At 51.6% G+C, this 17483-nt stretch overlaps 1 protein-coding gene across 2 annotated transcripts in view; it reads left to right on the plus strand.

The window, feature by feature from the left end:
• The window catches only part of LOC130264183 (acid-sensing ion channel 2-like), a 68571-nt gene extending 63617 nt beyond the window's left edge, over positions 1-4954 (plus strand). The window contains exons 8-11 of one of the 2 annotated variants that reach the window (XR_008842428.1): positions 165-244; positions 1987-2055; positions 3855-4023; positions 4608-4954. Coding sequence is in view for 1 of the 2 variants with exons in the window: in XM_056512208.1 (XP_056368183.1) it covers positions 165-244; positions 1987-2055; positions 3855-3956 (251 nt within the window). In the remaining variant the exon portion in view is untranslated. Of the gene's footprint in view, positions 1-164; positions 245-1986; positions 2056-3854; positions 4087-4607 lie in introns of those variants that run through there. The other variant, XM_056512208.1, reaches the window with a different exon arrangement.
• Positions 4955-17483: the final 12529 nt, after the last annotated feature.

A 17483-nucleotide genomic window follows, 5' to 3' on the forward strand; every position in this document is an offset into this window, starting at 1 on the left:
CTTGGCTCTAGGGACATAAATCCTTCCCAGCAATTGGGATTCCTGGGATGCAGCCTGGGCTCCATTAGCAGGAAGAGTGTTTTGGGGGCTGGGCCATTCCTGGGGTGCTGCTGCTCCAGGGGGAATCTCTCCCATTTCTGAGGCCTCACGAGCTGTCCCTGCAGGTGACATTGGTGGCCAGATGGGGCTGTTCATCGGGGCCAGCATCCTCACCATCCTCGAGCTCTTCGACTACCTGTACGAGGTAAGGCTGGGCCTCCCATCCTGGAGCTCCTGATCCCAAATCTCACATCCTGGAGCTCCTCATCATCCCAAATTCCCATCCTGGAGCTCCTGATCCCAAATCTCACATCCTGGAGCTCCTCATCATCCCAAATTCCCCATCCTGGAGCTCCTCATCATCCCAAATTCCCCATCCTGGAGCCCCTGATCCCAAATCTCACATCCTGGAGCTCCTCATCATCCCAAATTCCCCATCCTGGAGCTCTCATCCCAGATTCCCCATCCTGGAGCTCCTGATCCCAAATCTCACATCCTGGAGCTCCTCATCATCCCAAATTCCCCATCCTGGAGCTCCTCATCCCAAATTCCCCATCCTGGAGCCTCTCATCCCAAATTCCCCATCCTGGAGCTCTCATCCCAGATTCCCCATCCTGGAGCCTCTGATCCCAAATTTCCCATCCTGGAGCCCCCATCCCAAATTTTTCATCCTGGAGCTCTCATCCCAAATTCCCCATCCTGTAGCTCTCCATCATCCCAAATTCCCCATCCTAGAGCCCCTGATCCCAAATCTCACATCCTGGAGCTCCTCATCATCCCAAATTCCCCATCCTGGAGTTCTCATCCCAAATTTCCCATCCTGGAGCCCCTCAGGCTGGGATTCCCATCCTGGATCTCCTCATCATCCCAAATTCTCCATCCTGGAGCCCTCATCCCACATTCCCCATCCTGGATCCCTTCATCCCAAATTTCCCATGCTGGAGCTCCTGATCCCACATTCCCCATCCTGGAGCCCCTCATCCCAAATTCCCATCCTGGAGCCCCCATCCCAAATTTCCCCATCCTGGAGCCCTCATCCCAAATTTCCCATCCCACATATTTAACCCCCACTAGCCAGGAAAAAAAGGAATAAAATACCTTAAAATTTCCAAAAAATCCACACAGCTTCTCCCCTCTGCTCAGAGTTTCACAAAGGGGGGGGATCAGCACCTCAAAAATTTGAGTTTTCAGCCAAAATATTTAGAGATTCTGGGAATGACAGCAACCAGAAACATTTTTTTTTTCATGGAATGGCCCAATCTGGGGGAATAAAGTGGATTTTTTTGTGATCTTCTGCTGAGCTCTGTCCTTATGATCCCAAATTCCCACCACACTTCCTTGCACCAGCCAGGATCCACATTCCTTAGGAACTGACCCAATTTTCTGGGATTTCAACTTTCTTCTTGTTGGTTTTATTTCTCTTTTCTCCCAGTGGAAACTTTCCAGTAAAACACTTCCCAAGTTTTATGGGATTTTCCTGTGAAACACTTCCCAATTTTTATGGGATTTTCCTGTAAAACATTTCCCAAGTTTTATGGGATTTTCCTGTAAAACACTTCCCAATTTTTATGGGATTTCCCTGTAAAACATTTCCCAAGTTTTATGGGATTTCCCTGTAAAACACTTCTCAAGTTTTATGGGATTTCCCTGTAAAACATTTCCCAAGTTTTATGGGATTTTCCTGTAAAACACTTCCCAAGTTTTATGGGATTTCCCTGGAAGTCAAATCCTGCAGCAGCAGGAAAATGAGGGGGGCTGGGAAGAGAAATGGAGCTCACAGAGCTGGGAGTGTTTCCTGAACCCCAAAGTGTCCCAAAAATGGAATTTTTGTGGGTTTTATTCCTCATAAGAGAATCCTGGAATGGTTTGGATGGAAGGGAGCTTAAGGATCATCAGTGCCACCACTGCAGCCTCTTCCCACCTTAACCCAGCTCCCTCTTCTTGCAGCTGATCAAGGAAAAATTATTGGACCTTCTTGGAAAAGAGGAAGAGGACGGGAGCCATGATGAGAACGTGGTAAGGAGAGAAAAGAAAATAACAGAAAATTCCCTGGGGGTGCTGGAGCCCTTCCCACATCTGTCAGGATCCAGTTATTAAAATTACAGTAGGGATGCCTCTGTCCCAGCCAGGTACTTCAGGGAGCATTTTTTGGCTGTAGCTTCTTTACCCAATTTTTGTTATAATAAGCAAAATTTATATCAATTATATAAAGGGGTTTTTTATATTATATAAAACTTTATATCAACATTTGAGTCATGAACTGTTTCAGTCTCTGTCAACCCCAAACCCAGCCAGGGAAGAGTCTCTGCTGCATTTCTTGTGGATGAATTCCTCTCCCTCAGCCTTGTTTGTTTGAGGTGATGGAAGAATGGTGTGAAAAACCAGGTTCACTTTCCTGGTAAATGTTAAAAGGTTGAATAAAAGACAGTAAGAGACAAACAAAGAGGTAAAAGGTTATAATGGCTGGTGCTTGGCATTCAGCCCTGCTGCTTTGGAGACACCCCTTAAATTCATCAGCCCATTGCATATTCATAGACCCATCATTTAAACTTTAAACTTTTTTATAAATTATTTTCCATATTTTAGGAACTGTTTCACATGGCCACTCCTTGAGTTTGCCTTTTTAGACCATGCATGTTTCTTGGCTGTGGTTTTAATTTATTTTTCTTATTAGTCTTAGTTTGGGCTGTGCTTTTTAATTTTTACAGATGGCTGGTGCTGGTAACTGGTGTATCAGCAGTGGTGTCTTCACTGGGTGTATCCAACCAAGGCAGTTCACTCACTACAAAGACACTTTATCAGCCTATGTTACCCCTAAAGAAAAGTATATCTTAAAAAACATTTCAATACCACTCATACACTATCCACCCCAATATTTGGGAAAAGCCAATACCACAATATGTATTTATAACAATGGGTTTCCCTTTATGCAATCCCAGCAGTTTGACTTCCAGTCCAAAGCTCTCCAAGGAGCTTTCTGTGGTTGTGGCTCCTTTATCCAATTCTTGTTACAATGAGCAAAACTTTCTATCAGTGTTTCTATCCCTGGCTTGAGGGACAAGTGTCTGCCAATAAAAATTGTCTTTGAAATGGAGAGTGCAAACCCCCTCCCTCCAAATTATTATAATTTTGAAATTAAGGGGCTCTCAGACAAAGATATGGGAATTAGGAATAACAGTTCTTTACTAGGAAAATTAAAATAGAAATGCAGTATTACACAGAACAATCCCAGCCCTGCCAGAGTCAGAATCCAAGCTGACACCCGTCAGTCAGTCAGGGTGTTGGCACAGTCCCATTCAATGGTGGCTGCATCCTCCTGCAGGGGCAGATGTGGTTCAGCTGGAGCAGTGCTCCTGGAGAAGGTGCAGTTTCCTCTGAAGCTCCAGGGATGATGTGGAAAGGTCTGGTTTTCCTCTGGAATCCAGTGGAAAGAAGGTTCCTTGGTGTCCAAATCTCAGTTTATATCTGGCTAGGAAAGGCTTGGCTCCTCCCCTGGCTGGAGCATCTCCCAGTGGGATGATGGAATTTTATCAGTCATGCCCTGGGACTCACTGGCCATGAACAGGAGATATCTCCTGGAGGGAGGATGGGCTGTGGGAAGATAAAGATGATTGCCCAGCTGGTTTAAAGATGGCCCATGAGCAGATAATGTGTGCCAGGAGATCAGGGTCACTGTCCCAGCTGGGTTAACAGATGGGACAGAATTCACATTTCTGGCCCCATCAACCCAACACAGGCATGAACTCTTTCAGTCCCTGCCCACGTGGGAGGGTGAGGAGCTGTGGGATAAAGCACTGGCTGCTTTCCCCCGGCAGAGCACCTGTGATCCAGTGCCAAACCACTCGGAGAGCCTGAGCCACACTGTGACCGTGCCCCTGCAGGCGCCGCTGGGGACGCTGGAGGAAATCGCCTGCTGACCCCTCCCACCACAGTGCCCACCCCGAGGAAGGAAAACTGCACAGGGAAAACAGGGACCCAGCTCAGGTTTGCACTGGGGGAAAAAAAAAAAAAAAAAAACAAAAAAAAAAGATGGAAGAAAAAAAAATACTGGGGGGAAAAAAAAAAAAACTGGAAAAAAATACTGGAAAAAAAAAATTATTAAAAAAATATATTAAAAATTAAAAAAAAAAAAAAAGGAAGAAAAACTCGCTATGCATTAAAGAATATAAAAATAATATAAAAGTATAAATTCTAAATATACTCTGCCCAAAGTGAGAGGCGCCTTGGACCTGACTCCTGTTGTCCTTTCCTCCTGGGGGGTTTGGCTCCACGCTGGGAAGCAGCTCCCAGGCTGGGAGAGCTGGGAATGCTCACCTGGAAAAGGGAAGCTCAGAGAAGAGAAACCTCAGAGCCCTTCCAGTGCCTAGAGGGGCTCCAGGAGAGCTGGAGAGGGGCTTGGCACACAGGATGGAGGGACAGGACACTTTTGGGATTGTCCAAGCCTGAGCAGCAGCAGCAGCAGCAAATCCCAAAGGAAACATCCCAAATATCCCAAGCACTGCATGCCAGGGCTTCTCCTGGCCCTGGGGCTCCTCAGCTGCCTCTCTCAGCTCTGTTCCTCTTTGCAGTCCCTGGGTTTCAGTGCCAGAAGGAGCATCCCAGAATTCTCCATTCCTGAGAGTTTTAGAATAAAAGATCCAAAAGCCGCCGCTGTCGGATTCTTCTCCCGGTGAGGTCGGGCTGAGTCCCGAGCTCAGCCCAAGGTGAGCAAACCTGGGGAGGAGCCCCAGGGCTCCCCATGGATCATCCTGCAGAGCCTGGAGAGCCCAGCAGCAGAGGGAGGGGTTGGGTTCATTCATTTCTTTTTTCATTTTGGGTTGGAGATTTTGGAATTTCCTTCTTCTCCCATTCATGGATTCTGTGCTTTCTCCTCGTTCTCCTGACTGATATTAAAGCTGGTCTTGTGGAAATGGCCAGGCTGTGTCATTCCTGCCTTGCCCTCATCCCCAGTGGGAGGGCAGATGCCAGGAAAAGCCTTCCCAGGGCTCTTCCTCATCCCTTGTCCCTCCTTTTCCCCTCCCACAGCTCAGGGTGGGCTGGGAGTGGTGCCATGGCCGGGCTCAGCTGCATCCCTGTCCTGTCTGGGGTGGGGATCTCCAGGATGTGCTGGGATCTCTGGGATGCTGTGGAATCCCTTTGCTGACAGAGGTGTTGGAAACCTCTCAGTGAGGTTTTGGGGTTGTTCAGCCTGGAGAGGAGAAGCTTTGGGGTGACCTCATTGAGGCCTTCCAGTGCCTGAAGGGAGCCTGGAAAAACCATGGAGAGGGACTGGGGACAGGGATGGAGGGACAGGACACAGGGAATGGCTCCCACTGCCCAGGGCAGGGCTGGGTGGGATATTGGACAGGAATTCCTCCCTGGGAGGGTGGGGAGGGGCTGGGATGGAATTCCCAGAAAAACTCTGGCTGCCCCTGGATCCCTGGCAGTGTCCCAGGCCAGGCTGGAGCAGCCTGGGACAGTGGGAGGTGGGAATTCAATGATCTTTAGGCTTCTTCCAACCCAAACTGGATTCTGGGATTACAACTTTACTGATCCACTTGAACTGGCTTCAAAGCATAACAAGAAAATCCATCTCCATCCAAGTGCATCCCAAAATGTGTCAGCAGTGCACTGGATTGGCTCTGGCAGAGACCTGGGAATTTTAAGAAACACCCTCAGGGAAAGATGAGGTTTTGAGGGGCCTGGAAAAAGGGAGAGGGATGGGAGGAGATTTCCAATCCCAAACCTCCTCAGGATTAAGGGTTCCTTTCCCAGAAAAAAAAAAAAAAAAAAAAAAAAAAAAAAAAAAAAAAAAAAAAAAAAAAAAAGAGAGAGAGAGAGAGAGAACTATCTGGGGATTCAGGAGAAAAAACAACGAAAACAACGAAAGTTCAAACCCCCAGCACAGCCCCAGCTCTGCTGAGTGCCCAGGATTTCCCAGGGAAAAGGAAACTCCATTATTTGCAGTAATTAATCCCATGGAGCACATTCCAAGGAAAAGAGAAAGGAGTGGAAAAGGCACTGGCAGGCCCATCCCAGCCCTGTTGGGTGTTGGATGGATCTGCCCAGGGATGGAGCAGGGATGAAAGCCAACCATCAGCTCCCAAAATCCTGATGGAAAAAATGAAAAAAACATTCCATGTGAGATGAAAATCCCATGGACAAGGTGGGGAAATCCAGAGTGGGACTGACTGGGGGGTTTGGCTGAGCTGGAGCTCAGGAAATTCAGCATCAACCACAAATCCATCAAACCAAGCTGTGTTTGCCATCCCCCCTGGAGCTGCACATGGAGCAGGGGATCATCCCTGCTGGGCAGCAGGGCCCAGGGCTGGGACAGTGAGGAAATCCCATGAGAATGCTTCAGGAGAAACAGCAGGAGCAGAACCAGCTCTGAGAAGGAGTTTCTGAAGTGCAGCTGCATTTCTGGGGAACGGGAGAGCTCAGCTCGGCATGCAGAGGGCTGGACACATTCCAGGATTTCTGGCCCAGCCAGCACATCCCTGAGCAGCTCACAGCTGTTCCCACAAGGAGCAGGAAAACACCAGGAAATGCTCTTGGAGTCCCCTTGCTCAAGGTCAGACAAGCACCTCTCCCTATTCCTCTTCATTCCCAGCGCTCAGGAGCTCCTCCATCCCAAGGGATGCTCCAAGGACCAGCACCTCACCATTCCCAGGAATCACCAGCTGTGAAGGACATTCCGTGCTCCATTCTCCCTGCTCCTCCCCTGAGCCTGCAGCAAGGACAGCAATTAGAGGCAATTAATGGGAATTTGTAGCCGGAAAATTGTCCTTGTTTTGTGTTAGTTTGTGTGGGAAGAGCCCAGCCCCAATCCCATCCCAACGGGAATTCTTGGGATGGTTCCTCTCGCACCCCTTGGCGGTTTCTGAAGCCTTTGTTGCCCTCTCCACTCCCAGAGCTCAGTGATCTTCAGCTCACGGGATTTCTGGGAGCCGCAGTCGCTGGTTCCTGCCTGTCTGAGCACATCCACATTAACGGGCTTTGCGTCTGACTCCCAAGCTCTCAGAAGCTTTTCCCTCCCCTTCCCTGTGTTTCCCAGCGTCTCCATTGTTATTCCAGGCAGGAACACCCCCCAGCCTCCTTACAGGAATCATTTCACACCCCGCAGCTGCTCCTGAGCTCGGGGCGCACCCGGAGCCGTGATCCAGGTTTCATCCAGGAGAGCTGTGGAGCAGGGCTGGAGCAGGGAGACCAGGCTGATCCCAGCTGCACTCCTGAGGGGTCAGTGCTGGAATCCTCTGGGATTTCCCTGGAGCTCTGGGATGAAGGTAGCGTGGGACCACTCCCAGGTCACTAATTTGGGGAATTCCTGCTCCCAACTTTGCATTTTTCCCTCCCTTAGCTTCTGCACCCCCTCCACGAATTCCTTTTTCCTCTCATTTTTGTCGCTCCTGCAGCTTTGCCCAGTTTTGGGGCTCCCCAGGCTCCCTCTGTACCTGCAGCAACATCGCAGTGCTGTTCCCTCCGCTTGGAGTAACTCCTTCATTTCTCCCTCCGGGATTCCCCAGACCCCTGACACGGCTGTGCCTGAGCTGCTGGAGCCCTGGAATCTGGGATCTCCCCGAGGCAGCCCCAGGCTCTAAGGGTGGGTGAGCTCAGCACCACCCGAACAGGGGGGCAGGCAGGTCCCACATTGCTGACCCATCCAGGCTGATCCCAAATTCCTGACCCATCCAGGCTGATCCCAAATTCCTGACCCATCCAGGCTGATCCCACCTTCCTGACCCATCCAGGCTGATCCCAAATTCCTGACCCATCCAGGCTGATCCCACATTTCCTCACCCATCCAGGCAGGTCCCACCTTCCTGACCCATCCAGGCTGATCCCACATTCCTGACCCATCCAGGCTGATCCCCCATTCCTGACCCATCCAGGCAGGTCCCACATTCCTGACCCATCCAGGCAGGTCCCACATTGCTGACCCATCCAGGCTGATCCCACATTTCCTCACCCATCCAGGCTGATCCCACATTCCTGACCCATCCAGGCTGATCCCCCATTCCTGACCCATCCAGGCAGGTCCCACATTGCTGACCCATCCAGGCTGATCCCACATTTCCTCACCCATCCAGGCTGATCCCACATTCCTGACCCATCCAGGCTGATCCCACATTCCTGTGCTCCCCAGGATGCTTCTGTCCCATTCCTGTGCCATTCAGGATGCTCCCTCATTTCTATTCCATCCAGGCTGCTCCTGTCCCACTCCTCCACCATCCAAGCTGCTCCAGACAGAATGCTCCCACATTTCTGTGCATTCCAGACTATTCCTTCATTTTTGAGCCATCCAGGCTGACCCCACATTTCTGTCCATTCCAGGCTGCTCCTGCATTTCTGTTCCCTCGGGGCTGCTCCCCCATTCCCCCACTCTAGACACCCCCAGGACTGTTCTGTGGGGCTGTTCCCAAGGGAAGGCAGGGCTGGCTCCCTGCAGGGATGGAAGTGCAGCAGCTCCCAGCTTTTCCCCCATGTGCTTCATTCTCCCATTTCCTGGTTGGAATTCCCACTGGGTCCCCTCCAGGATCTTGGGGACTCCCAGTGCTGCTAGGAGGGACTTGGCAAAGAGCAGGAAAACCTCAGGCAAAGCAGGGAAGTTTGCAGAGCACAAATCCCTTTTATTCCACCAATCTCCTGCAGGAAACCATGTCAGCAGAGGAGCAAAGTGGAGCAGGACCAAGGGGAAAAATCCCACCTTTGGCTCTTCTTTTCCCAACTTCAGGGCTGGGACTGCTCAGGTGCAGGTTTCTCCTGGTTTCCCACATTCTGTGGAGGACTTTGGTCATCCAGAGGCTCCCTGAGGGGATTTTGCTCTTTAGGGTATTTAATAGCTGTAATTCCTGAATTCCCAGCTGGGAATTCCACCATCCAACCACAAATCATTGCAGCAGGAGCACTGTGGGCTGTTTCCATGAGCAGGATCTGCAGGAATCACCCTGGCAGGGTTTGGGGCTGGCACGGGAATGCCCAGAGGAAGGGAAGCAGCCACTGGGAAAATCCCAGCAACCTGATAACTGTGGGATGAAGAGCCCTGGAGAGGAGCCCTCCAGGGAACACCTCATGGCTCTGCTCTGCTCTGCATCCACCTCTCCCAAATCCCAGAATCCTAAGAACCAGCTCCAAGCCCCTCCAGGGCACTGGGATTTCAGGCAAGTTGGATTTTCCCAGTTAAACCCGTGGCCAAGATTCTGGGAAGCTGCTTTAATTTGGATAACCCAGAAGTGCCATTCCAACAGAAATTTTCACTGAACCAGCCTGAATTCCACTTTCCATCCTCCTCCTCGGCAAGGGGCTTCCCAAGGCACCTGGAGCCTTTTTCCATCAGGATTCTCTAAGGAATGGGAACTCTGGAATTTATCACCTTCCAGCTCATTCATGAATTCCCACCCAAACACAACCTCGGGGACACGAGGAGTGCCCAGTTCCCATTCCTGTGGCACTGCAGTGACAGGAATGTGGCAGCACCCTGGGGTGTCTTGGCTGGACAGAGCTGAGTCAGGGCAGGGCTTGGAGCAGGAAAAATCCACAAAAACTGAAATCTGAGAGCAGCCCCAGGCCAGGACTGGAGGCAGAAACCAGGGATGGTGGGAACAGGATTTGGGAGAAGGGCAGAGCCTTGAGAACACCTTCAGCAGGGATTTCTCCAGCTGCAGCCATGGAGAAGCATCCCCAGAGGGGCCCTGGCACCAGCCAGCAGAGCCTGAGGAGGCAGGAGCAGCTCCAGGGGCTGGGAGGATCCTAGGGGAAGCATCTCTGTAAATTCCCTGTTTGCTGGCTGAGAACAGGATTTGGCTTTTTAATTATGGATGAGAAAATAAGGGATAATGGATGGATTTACAAGCAGCATTTTGTCATATGGGGCACCCATGAAAAATTCAGGAGCTCGGGAAATGTCTTGTTCCCTGCACAGAATTCCCAGCCCTCCCCTCACAGTCAGGATGGAAAACACTCTGCCAGGACCTGGAAAAACATTCCAAAGAGGCTCCCAGTTTGTAGCTAAACTGTACATTAAATATTCCAAATCTGTGCCTAGTTCCTTGTGGGAGAGAATTCCCATGGGGGGATGGGAATGGGGCCAGGGAGGAGGGAATTGTGCAGGGATCCAGAGGGGAAGGGGATGGGAACAAACACTGGGAAAATAGACAGGGATCAACACTGGGACAGGGATCAGACACTGGGACAGGGATCAACACTGGGACAGGGATCAGACACTGGGAACAGGGATCAGACACTGGGAAAAGGGACAGGGATCAGACACTGGGACAGGGATCAGACACTGGGAAAAGGGACAGGGATCAAACACTGGGAAAGGGATCAGACACTGGGAAAGGGATCAGCACTGGGAAAGGGATCAGACACTGGGAAAAGGGACAGGGATCAAACAGTGGGAAAGGGATCAAACACTGGGAAAAGGGACAGGGATCAGACACTGGGACAGGGATCAGACACTGGGAAAAGGGATCAGACACTGGGAAAAGGGAACAAAGACCAGACACTGGGAAAAGGGACAGGGATCAGACACTGGGAAAAGGGAACAAGGATCAGACACTGGGAAAAGGGACAGAGATCCGACACTGGAAAAGGGACAGGGATCAGACTCCAGGAAGGGAACAAGGATCTGACAGATCCCAAAGGCTGGAGAGGCAGAGAGGCACAAAATCAGGGACTGGGAAGAGGACAGGGATCCCTTCCCAGTGTTCCAGTCTCCCAGCACCTGCCATTCCAAACACAGAGTGGGGCTGTGGGAAAGGGCATCCTGAGCTCCTCATCTCTCCCAGCTGGAAGGAGTTTTAAGATCCCTAAACAGGAATCAGCAGCACCTTGGAGCAGAGAAATCTGGCCTGGAACCCCAAAATGTGAGATCAGATCAATAAAAGGAGGGAATTAACCCCAAGGGAAGAGCCTGGATCCCCAAAACGTGAGGAGATCATCCCCATGAAAAGGAGGGAATGAATCCCAGCAGAAAATCCTGGATCCCCAAAACGTGGGGAGATCATCCCCATGAAAAGGAGGGAATGAATCCCAGCAGAAAATCCTGGATCCCCAAACGTGGGGAGCTCAGCCCCTCTACAATCAGGACAAGGATGGCTCCAACCCCCCCCCGGGTGACAGTGACATCCCAAAATCCTGAGCCACTTCCTGATCCTGCACCCCCAGGGTGGAGCAGGGCTGGGATCAGGACACAGGGGCAGGGAAAAGCCCCAAAGGCAGCAGAGGTGGAGCTGGACACCGCCTGGATGCGGCACCCACAGCCTGTCCCCACCCCACGGCGCAGGAATTCGCTGGATCCACGGACAGCCAGGCTCCTGATGTGTTTTTAATGGCATTGTTTACTGGCAGGGAAATCTCCCGGAGCCAGAACTTGTCTCTCCTAATAAAAAACAAGGAAATAACAACAGGAGCGAGGAGGGAGAGCATTTGGAAGCCATCAGGGTTTGATTTGATTGATCCTGGTAATAAAGCAGGAATTGTTAGGCTGGAACCGAGGTTGTAGAACCCCATCCATAATTTCAGAGGGAATGAGAGATAAGAATGTGCAAAATCCCCTCAAACTCCAGGATGAGAAATTCAGGAAGGGTTGTGGAAAAAACTGGGAAGAGGATTGGGGGTCCCAGTGCTGGGTGCTGCAGGATCCCAGTCCCAGTCCCAATCCCTGTCGCTGTCCCAGTCCCAGTCTCTGTCCCAGTCCCAGTTCCAATCCCTGTCCCAGTCCCAGTCCCAGTCTCAGTCTCAGTCTCAGTCCCAGTCCCAGTCCCAGTCCCAGTCCCAGTCCCAGTCCCTGTCCCAGTCCCAGTTCCAATCCCTGTCCTAGTCCCAGTCCCAGTCTCTGTCCCAGTCCCAGTTCCAATCCCTGTCCCAGTCTCAGTCCCAGTCCCAGTCTCAGTCTCAGTCTCAGTCCCAGTCCCAGTCCCAGTCCCAGTCCCAATCCCTGTCCCAGTCCAATCCCAGTCCCAGTCCCAGTTCTAGTCTCAATCCCAGTCCTAGTCCCAGTCCCAGTCCCAGTCCCAGTCCCAGTCCCAATCCCTGTCCCAGTCTCAGTTCCAGTCCTAGTCCCAGTCCCAGTCCCAGTCTCAGTCCCAGTCCTAGTCCCAGTCCCAGTCCCAGTCCCAGTCCCAGTCCCAGTCCCAGTCCCAATCTCTGTCCCAGTCCCTGTCCCAGTCCCAGTCCCAGTCTCAGTCTCAGTTCCAGTCCTAGTCCCAGTCCCAGTCCCAGTCCCAGTCCCAGTCTCAGTTCCAGTCCTAGTCCCAGTCCCAGTCCCAGTCTCAGTCTCAGTTCCAGTCCTAGTCCCAGTCCCAGTCCCAATCCCAGTCCCAGTCTCAGTCTCAGTTCCAGTCCTAGTCCCAGTCCCAGTCTCAGTCCAAGTCCTAGTCCCAGTCTCAGTCTCAGTCTCAGTCTCAGTCTCAGTCCCAGTCCCAGTCCCAATCTCTGTCCCAGTCCCTGTCCCAGTCCCAGTCCCAGTCTCAGTCTCAGTTCCAGTCCCAATCTCTGTCCTGTGGACGCCATTGAAGCCTCAGACTGAAAATGGCAAGGGCTTGAAACTTTTCTCATGCAGGGGAAGCTCCCAGGCTGAGACAGTTTCTCAGTTCCAGCCTGAGCCTTTCCCAGGGTGATAACGCTGGGGAAAAATAAAAAGGAATTAATAACAAGATTAACACCTGGGCTTCAATGATAAACAGTTCTCACGGTTTGTGAGAAAGTTTTGTTTTCTTCAATTATCCATTAGACTGCTGTTCTGTTTGTAGTTTGCGGAACACACTATAAGAATGTGGCCCGCAGTTCAATAAACCGCTTCTTTAGCCACCTAGCTAGAGGAGTCCGTGTCGTTATTTCTGCGAAATACATCGCGAGTAGCGACACTGTCCCAGTCCCTGTCCCAGTCCCAGTCCCAGTCCCAGTCCCAGTCCCAGTCCCAGTCCTAGTCCCAGTCCCAGTCCCAGTCCCAGTCCCTGTCCCAGTCCCAGTCCCAGTTAGGAGTTTGTGGAAACAGGAGGTGAGAAGGGGAAGGAGAGAAGGACATGGGGAGGGGAAGAGGACCATGGGGTGCAGGGGGCAGAGGGACACACGGGATGGGGAGACAGACAAGGGGACAGAGGCAGAGGGGGCCAGGCAGGGGGAGAGGACCCTGATCAGTCCCTGAACAGCAGCAGCAGGAACAAGGTGGATGAGCTGCCCCTGAGCCCCATCCCTGCACTGCCAGGGGGGTGAGGGAGAGCCTGGCAAGGAGGGAGGGCTGGCAGGGAGCTGGTGCTGAGATTCATTCTGCTTCTCTTTTTCCTGCTCTGATTTGTTGGGAATAAATTCAAATAATATCCCCAAGTCTGTTGTGTTCATGATGGGATCAGGAGGGATCTGTCCCTCTCCTTCTCTCAGCTCCTGAAGCATTTTCATTTCCTCTCCCTGTCCTGCAGAGAGGACTGAAAGGTTTTGGTGCCATCCAGCCAAGGTCACCCCAACATGTTCAAAACCCCCTGTGTCCCCAGCCCAGCCTGGCCACAGCCCCATTGCTGGGATGCCCCTTCCCAAGGGCACTCAGGGCGGGATGGAAAGGTCAGGAACACACAGAACTCCATCCCCAGAGATCCCAGAATCCCAGAACCACAACCAGGTGGTTTGAATTGGAGGGGACATTTAAAGGTCACCTGGTCCCACTCCACCTCAATGAGAAACAACACAAATGAGGGACAACACAGAGGGCACCCTTAAAAATCGATTTTTGGGGTCCCATATTGGCGCCCCACATCCCAGTGACACATCCAGTGACACATCCCAGTGACACATCCCAGTGACACATCCAGTGACACATCCCAGTGACTCATCCAGTGACACATCCAGTGACACATCCCAGTGACACATCCAGTGACACATCCCCAGTGACACATCCCAGTGACACATCCAGTGACTCATCCAGTGACACATCCAGTGACACATCCCAGTGACACATCCAGTGACACATCCAGTGACACATCCCAGTGACACATCCCCAGTGACACATCTCAGTGACACATCCCAGTGACACATCCAGTGACACATCCCAGTGACACATCCCAGTGACACATCCCCAGTGACACATCCAGTGACACATCCAGTGACACATCCAGTGACACATCCCAGTGACACATCCCCAGTGACACATCTCAGTGACACATCCAGTGACACATCCAGTGACTCATCCCAGTGACACATCCCAGTGACACATCCAGTGACACATCCAGTGACACATCCCAGTGACACATCCCAGTGACACATCCAGTGACACATCCAGTGACACATCCAGTGACACATCCCAGTGACACATCCCCAGTGACACATCCCAGTGACACATCCAGTGACACATCCCAGTGACACATCCCAGTGACACATCCAGTGACACATCCAGTGACACATCTCAGTGACACATCCAGTGACACATCCCAGTGACACACCCCAGTGACACATCCCAAGGACTCATTTCCAAGCCTTGCTGGGACAGTGTGGCCTGGCAGAGCCACTGAAGTCTTGAGGGATCACAGCCACCCAGGAGCTCTGAGGAGGGAACATTCCCAGTGTGTCAATTCCCCAAAACCTTGGGACAGTCCAGGTCCCTGAGCAGGCTGTGCTGGGGAGGCATTTCCCTCCCACAGTTTATTTTACCCCCTTCCCTCAGTTTCCCCCTTGGATTCCAAGGGTTTGGCTGCAGTCGTGCCCCTGCTGATTGTTCCCATCACAAACCTGAGGTTTGATTACAGCCAATGTCTGCCAGAACAGCTGCTGTTCCCTGGAACACTCTGAGCAAAACATTCCCAATTTTCTGTGCTCCAGCTTGGAAATGTTCTTTCCTTCCACTTTGCCAAAGGATTTGGTCTAAAGTGGGAGCCTTGCCCTCATCTTTGTCCCTTCCAGGCCCAGTTTAACACCAGTTCCTTTCCAGGCCCAGTTTAACACCAGTTCCCTTTCCAGGCCCAGTTTAAAACCAATTCCCTTTCCAGGCCCAGTTTAACACCAATTCCCCTTTCCAGGCCCAGTTTAACACCAGTTCCCTTTCCAGGCCCAGTTTAACACCAGTTCCCCTTCCAGGCCAGTTTAACACCAATTCCCCTTTCCAGGCCCAGTTTAACACCAGTTCCCATTCCAGGCCCAGTTTAACACCTGTTCCCTTTCCAGGCCCAGTTTAACACCAGTTCCCCTTTCCAGGCCCAGTTCAACACCAGTTCCCCCTTCCAGGCCAGTTTAACACCAATTCCCCTTTCCAGGCCCAGTTTAACACCAATTCCCTTTCCAGGCCCAGTTTAACACCAATTCCCCTTTCCAGGCCCAGTTTAACACCAGTTCCCAATTCCAGGCCCAGTTTAACACCAGTTCCCCTTTCCAGGCCCAGTTTAACACCAATTCTCTTTCCAGGCCCAGTTTAACACCAGTTCCTTTCCAGGCCCAGTTTAACACCAGTTCCCTGTTCTCTCCTGCTGGAGGATGAAAGATTTTTCCAACACAAATATTCCTCACGTCTCTCTGGACACACAAAGTGTCTTCCCTCCTTTCAGGACCAAAGGATGTGTTTGGTGTGGAATAAAAGGAAATATTTCTTCCCCATTCCTTGTCTTCCCAAAGCCTTTCCTCAGGGAGCGACATTTGGTGACAGCTGCCATCTCCCTCTCCAGTCCTTCCCCATCCCAGTTTTTGAACTGCTTCCCTTTGTTTTCCTTGCATCCAATGTTTCTGAGCAATCAAAGGACCCTCCCTGCCTTCAGACTTTGTGCACAAAGCTGATTTCTCCAAAGTAAAAGGAGCATTTTTTTCACACCCAACCTCCAGTTTTCCAAGTTTTCCACCCAACAACCATTCCAGGGGGATAGAAGCCAGTGGGAATTTACTGCCAGCCCCACAGCTCTTGTGGCCTCCAAACTCAGCATTACTTAAGTAAAATATTAATTTTAATCAGACTTCTGAATGTAAATAAGAGCAGGCAGCTCCTGTTTCTCCCTCAGGTTGGGATAGCCCTGGAGAGGCTGATCTGGGGACACCTGGAATTGTCCCTTGTCCCCTCACAGGTCAGTGGGAACAAACCCCACATGCACCACGGGGGGTCATTAACAGGATTGACCCTCCCAGGCTTGATGGGGTTTTAATTAAAGGCTTTTAGAGGTTTATTGGAGCCTTGGAGAATCTGCCTTCCCTCCAGGATGGATCTGTTGGAGTGGAAAATTCAGGGTGGATTTGGTTGGAGTGCTCTCGGTCAGAGTCTGTGAATCTGGGAGCTGTTTCCCCATCCTCACCTGGAGGCCAAAATGTTCCTTCACCATAAATCCTCCCTTGATCCATACAATGAAGACATCCAGGACATGGAATTGCAGCTCCTGGTGCTTCTCTCCCACTTTTCCATGACCTCCAGGAGCCCAAGCAAAGCTGGAGATCTGGTGGAAAACCAATTCCAGCCTGGCAGAGCTCCCAGCTGTTTGTTTTATTGGGAATTTAACAAATAAATAACAAAAAACCCCATTAAAGAAAAATCCATTTTTCCCATTACTGCTCACTGAGCAAACCAAAATCAGGGATGAAATTGGCAGCTCCTGAGGAATCCACGTGGAAACAGGGATGGAAACAGGGAATATTGCTGTGCTGCCTCCACCTGGAATGACCAAACAGCAGCTGGAACTCAGCTGGGGCTGCAGGAGCTGGGGGTCACTGGGCACCCCCCACTCCTGTGGCTGCTCCAGGGGGCAAATCCTGGAGATTCCCTGGGATGCTGAAGCAGGGCTGGGCTCCAGGAATTGCTGCAGTGCCTCCCTGGGGAGGGAGGAGTGGCTGTGGATGCTCCCGAGGGGAATCACCAGGGCAGGGACAGCCAAGGACCAGCCTGGGGCTTTTCTTTTGTTAATGCAGAGGTTCAGATCCTGCAATGCTTTAGGTGGGAAGGACTTTACAGCCTGTCCAGTCCCACCCCCTGCCACGGCAGGGACACGGCCCAGGCTGCTCCCAACCCCATCCAGCCCAGCTTTGGACACTCCCACAGCTTCTCTGAGAATTCCACCCCATTTCCCCCCACCACAGAGACCCTGCCAGGAAAACAACCACATCCATCTTCTGGAAGGAGAGATGCTGAAGTTGTTCAAGGGGTACAAGGTCAGGGTGACAAAAGGCTTCTCCCCACAATCCTCTGCTGTTGTTTGTTAATTTACCCCAGTTCTGTGTCCCTCATTGGCCCAGACCACCCTGATACCCCAACTTGGTCATCCCCTAGGATGTTCTCCTTTCTCCTGACCCCCACTGGTCCCAGTTTGCTGCACTGTTCCACCCCTGTTATCCCTTTGATTTCCCCAGTCCTCTACCCCTCCTACACACCATCTTCCCTTGCTCCCACTGGTCCCTGCTGCCCTGCTCCACCCCTCTTTCCCCATATTTAAACCAAACCCTTCCATGTTCTGTGCTTATTGTCCCTAGACCTGTTTGTTTTGGCTCCATTAAACCCCATCAGAGCT

Source organism: Oenanthe melanoleuca, chromosome 27 (assembly GCF_029582105.1).
Source record: "Oenanthe melanoleuca isolate GR-GAL-2019-014 chromosome 27, OMel1.0, whole genome shotgun sequence".
NCBI lineage: Eukaryota > Metazoa > Chordata > Aves > Passeriformes > Muscicapidae > Oenanthe > Oenanthe melanoleuca.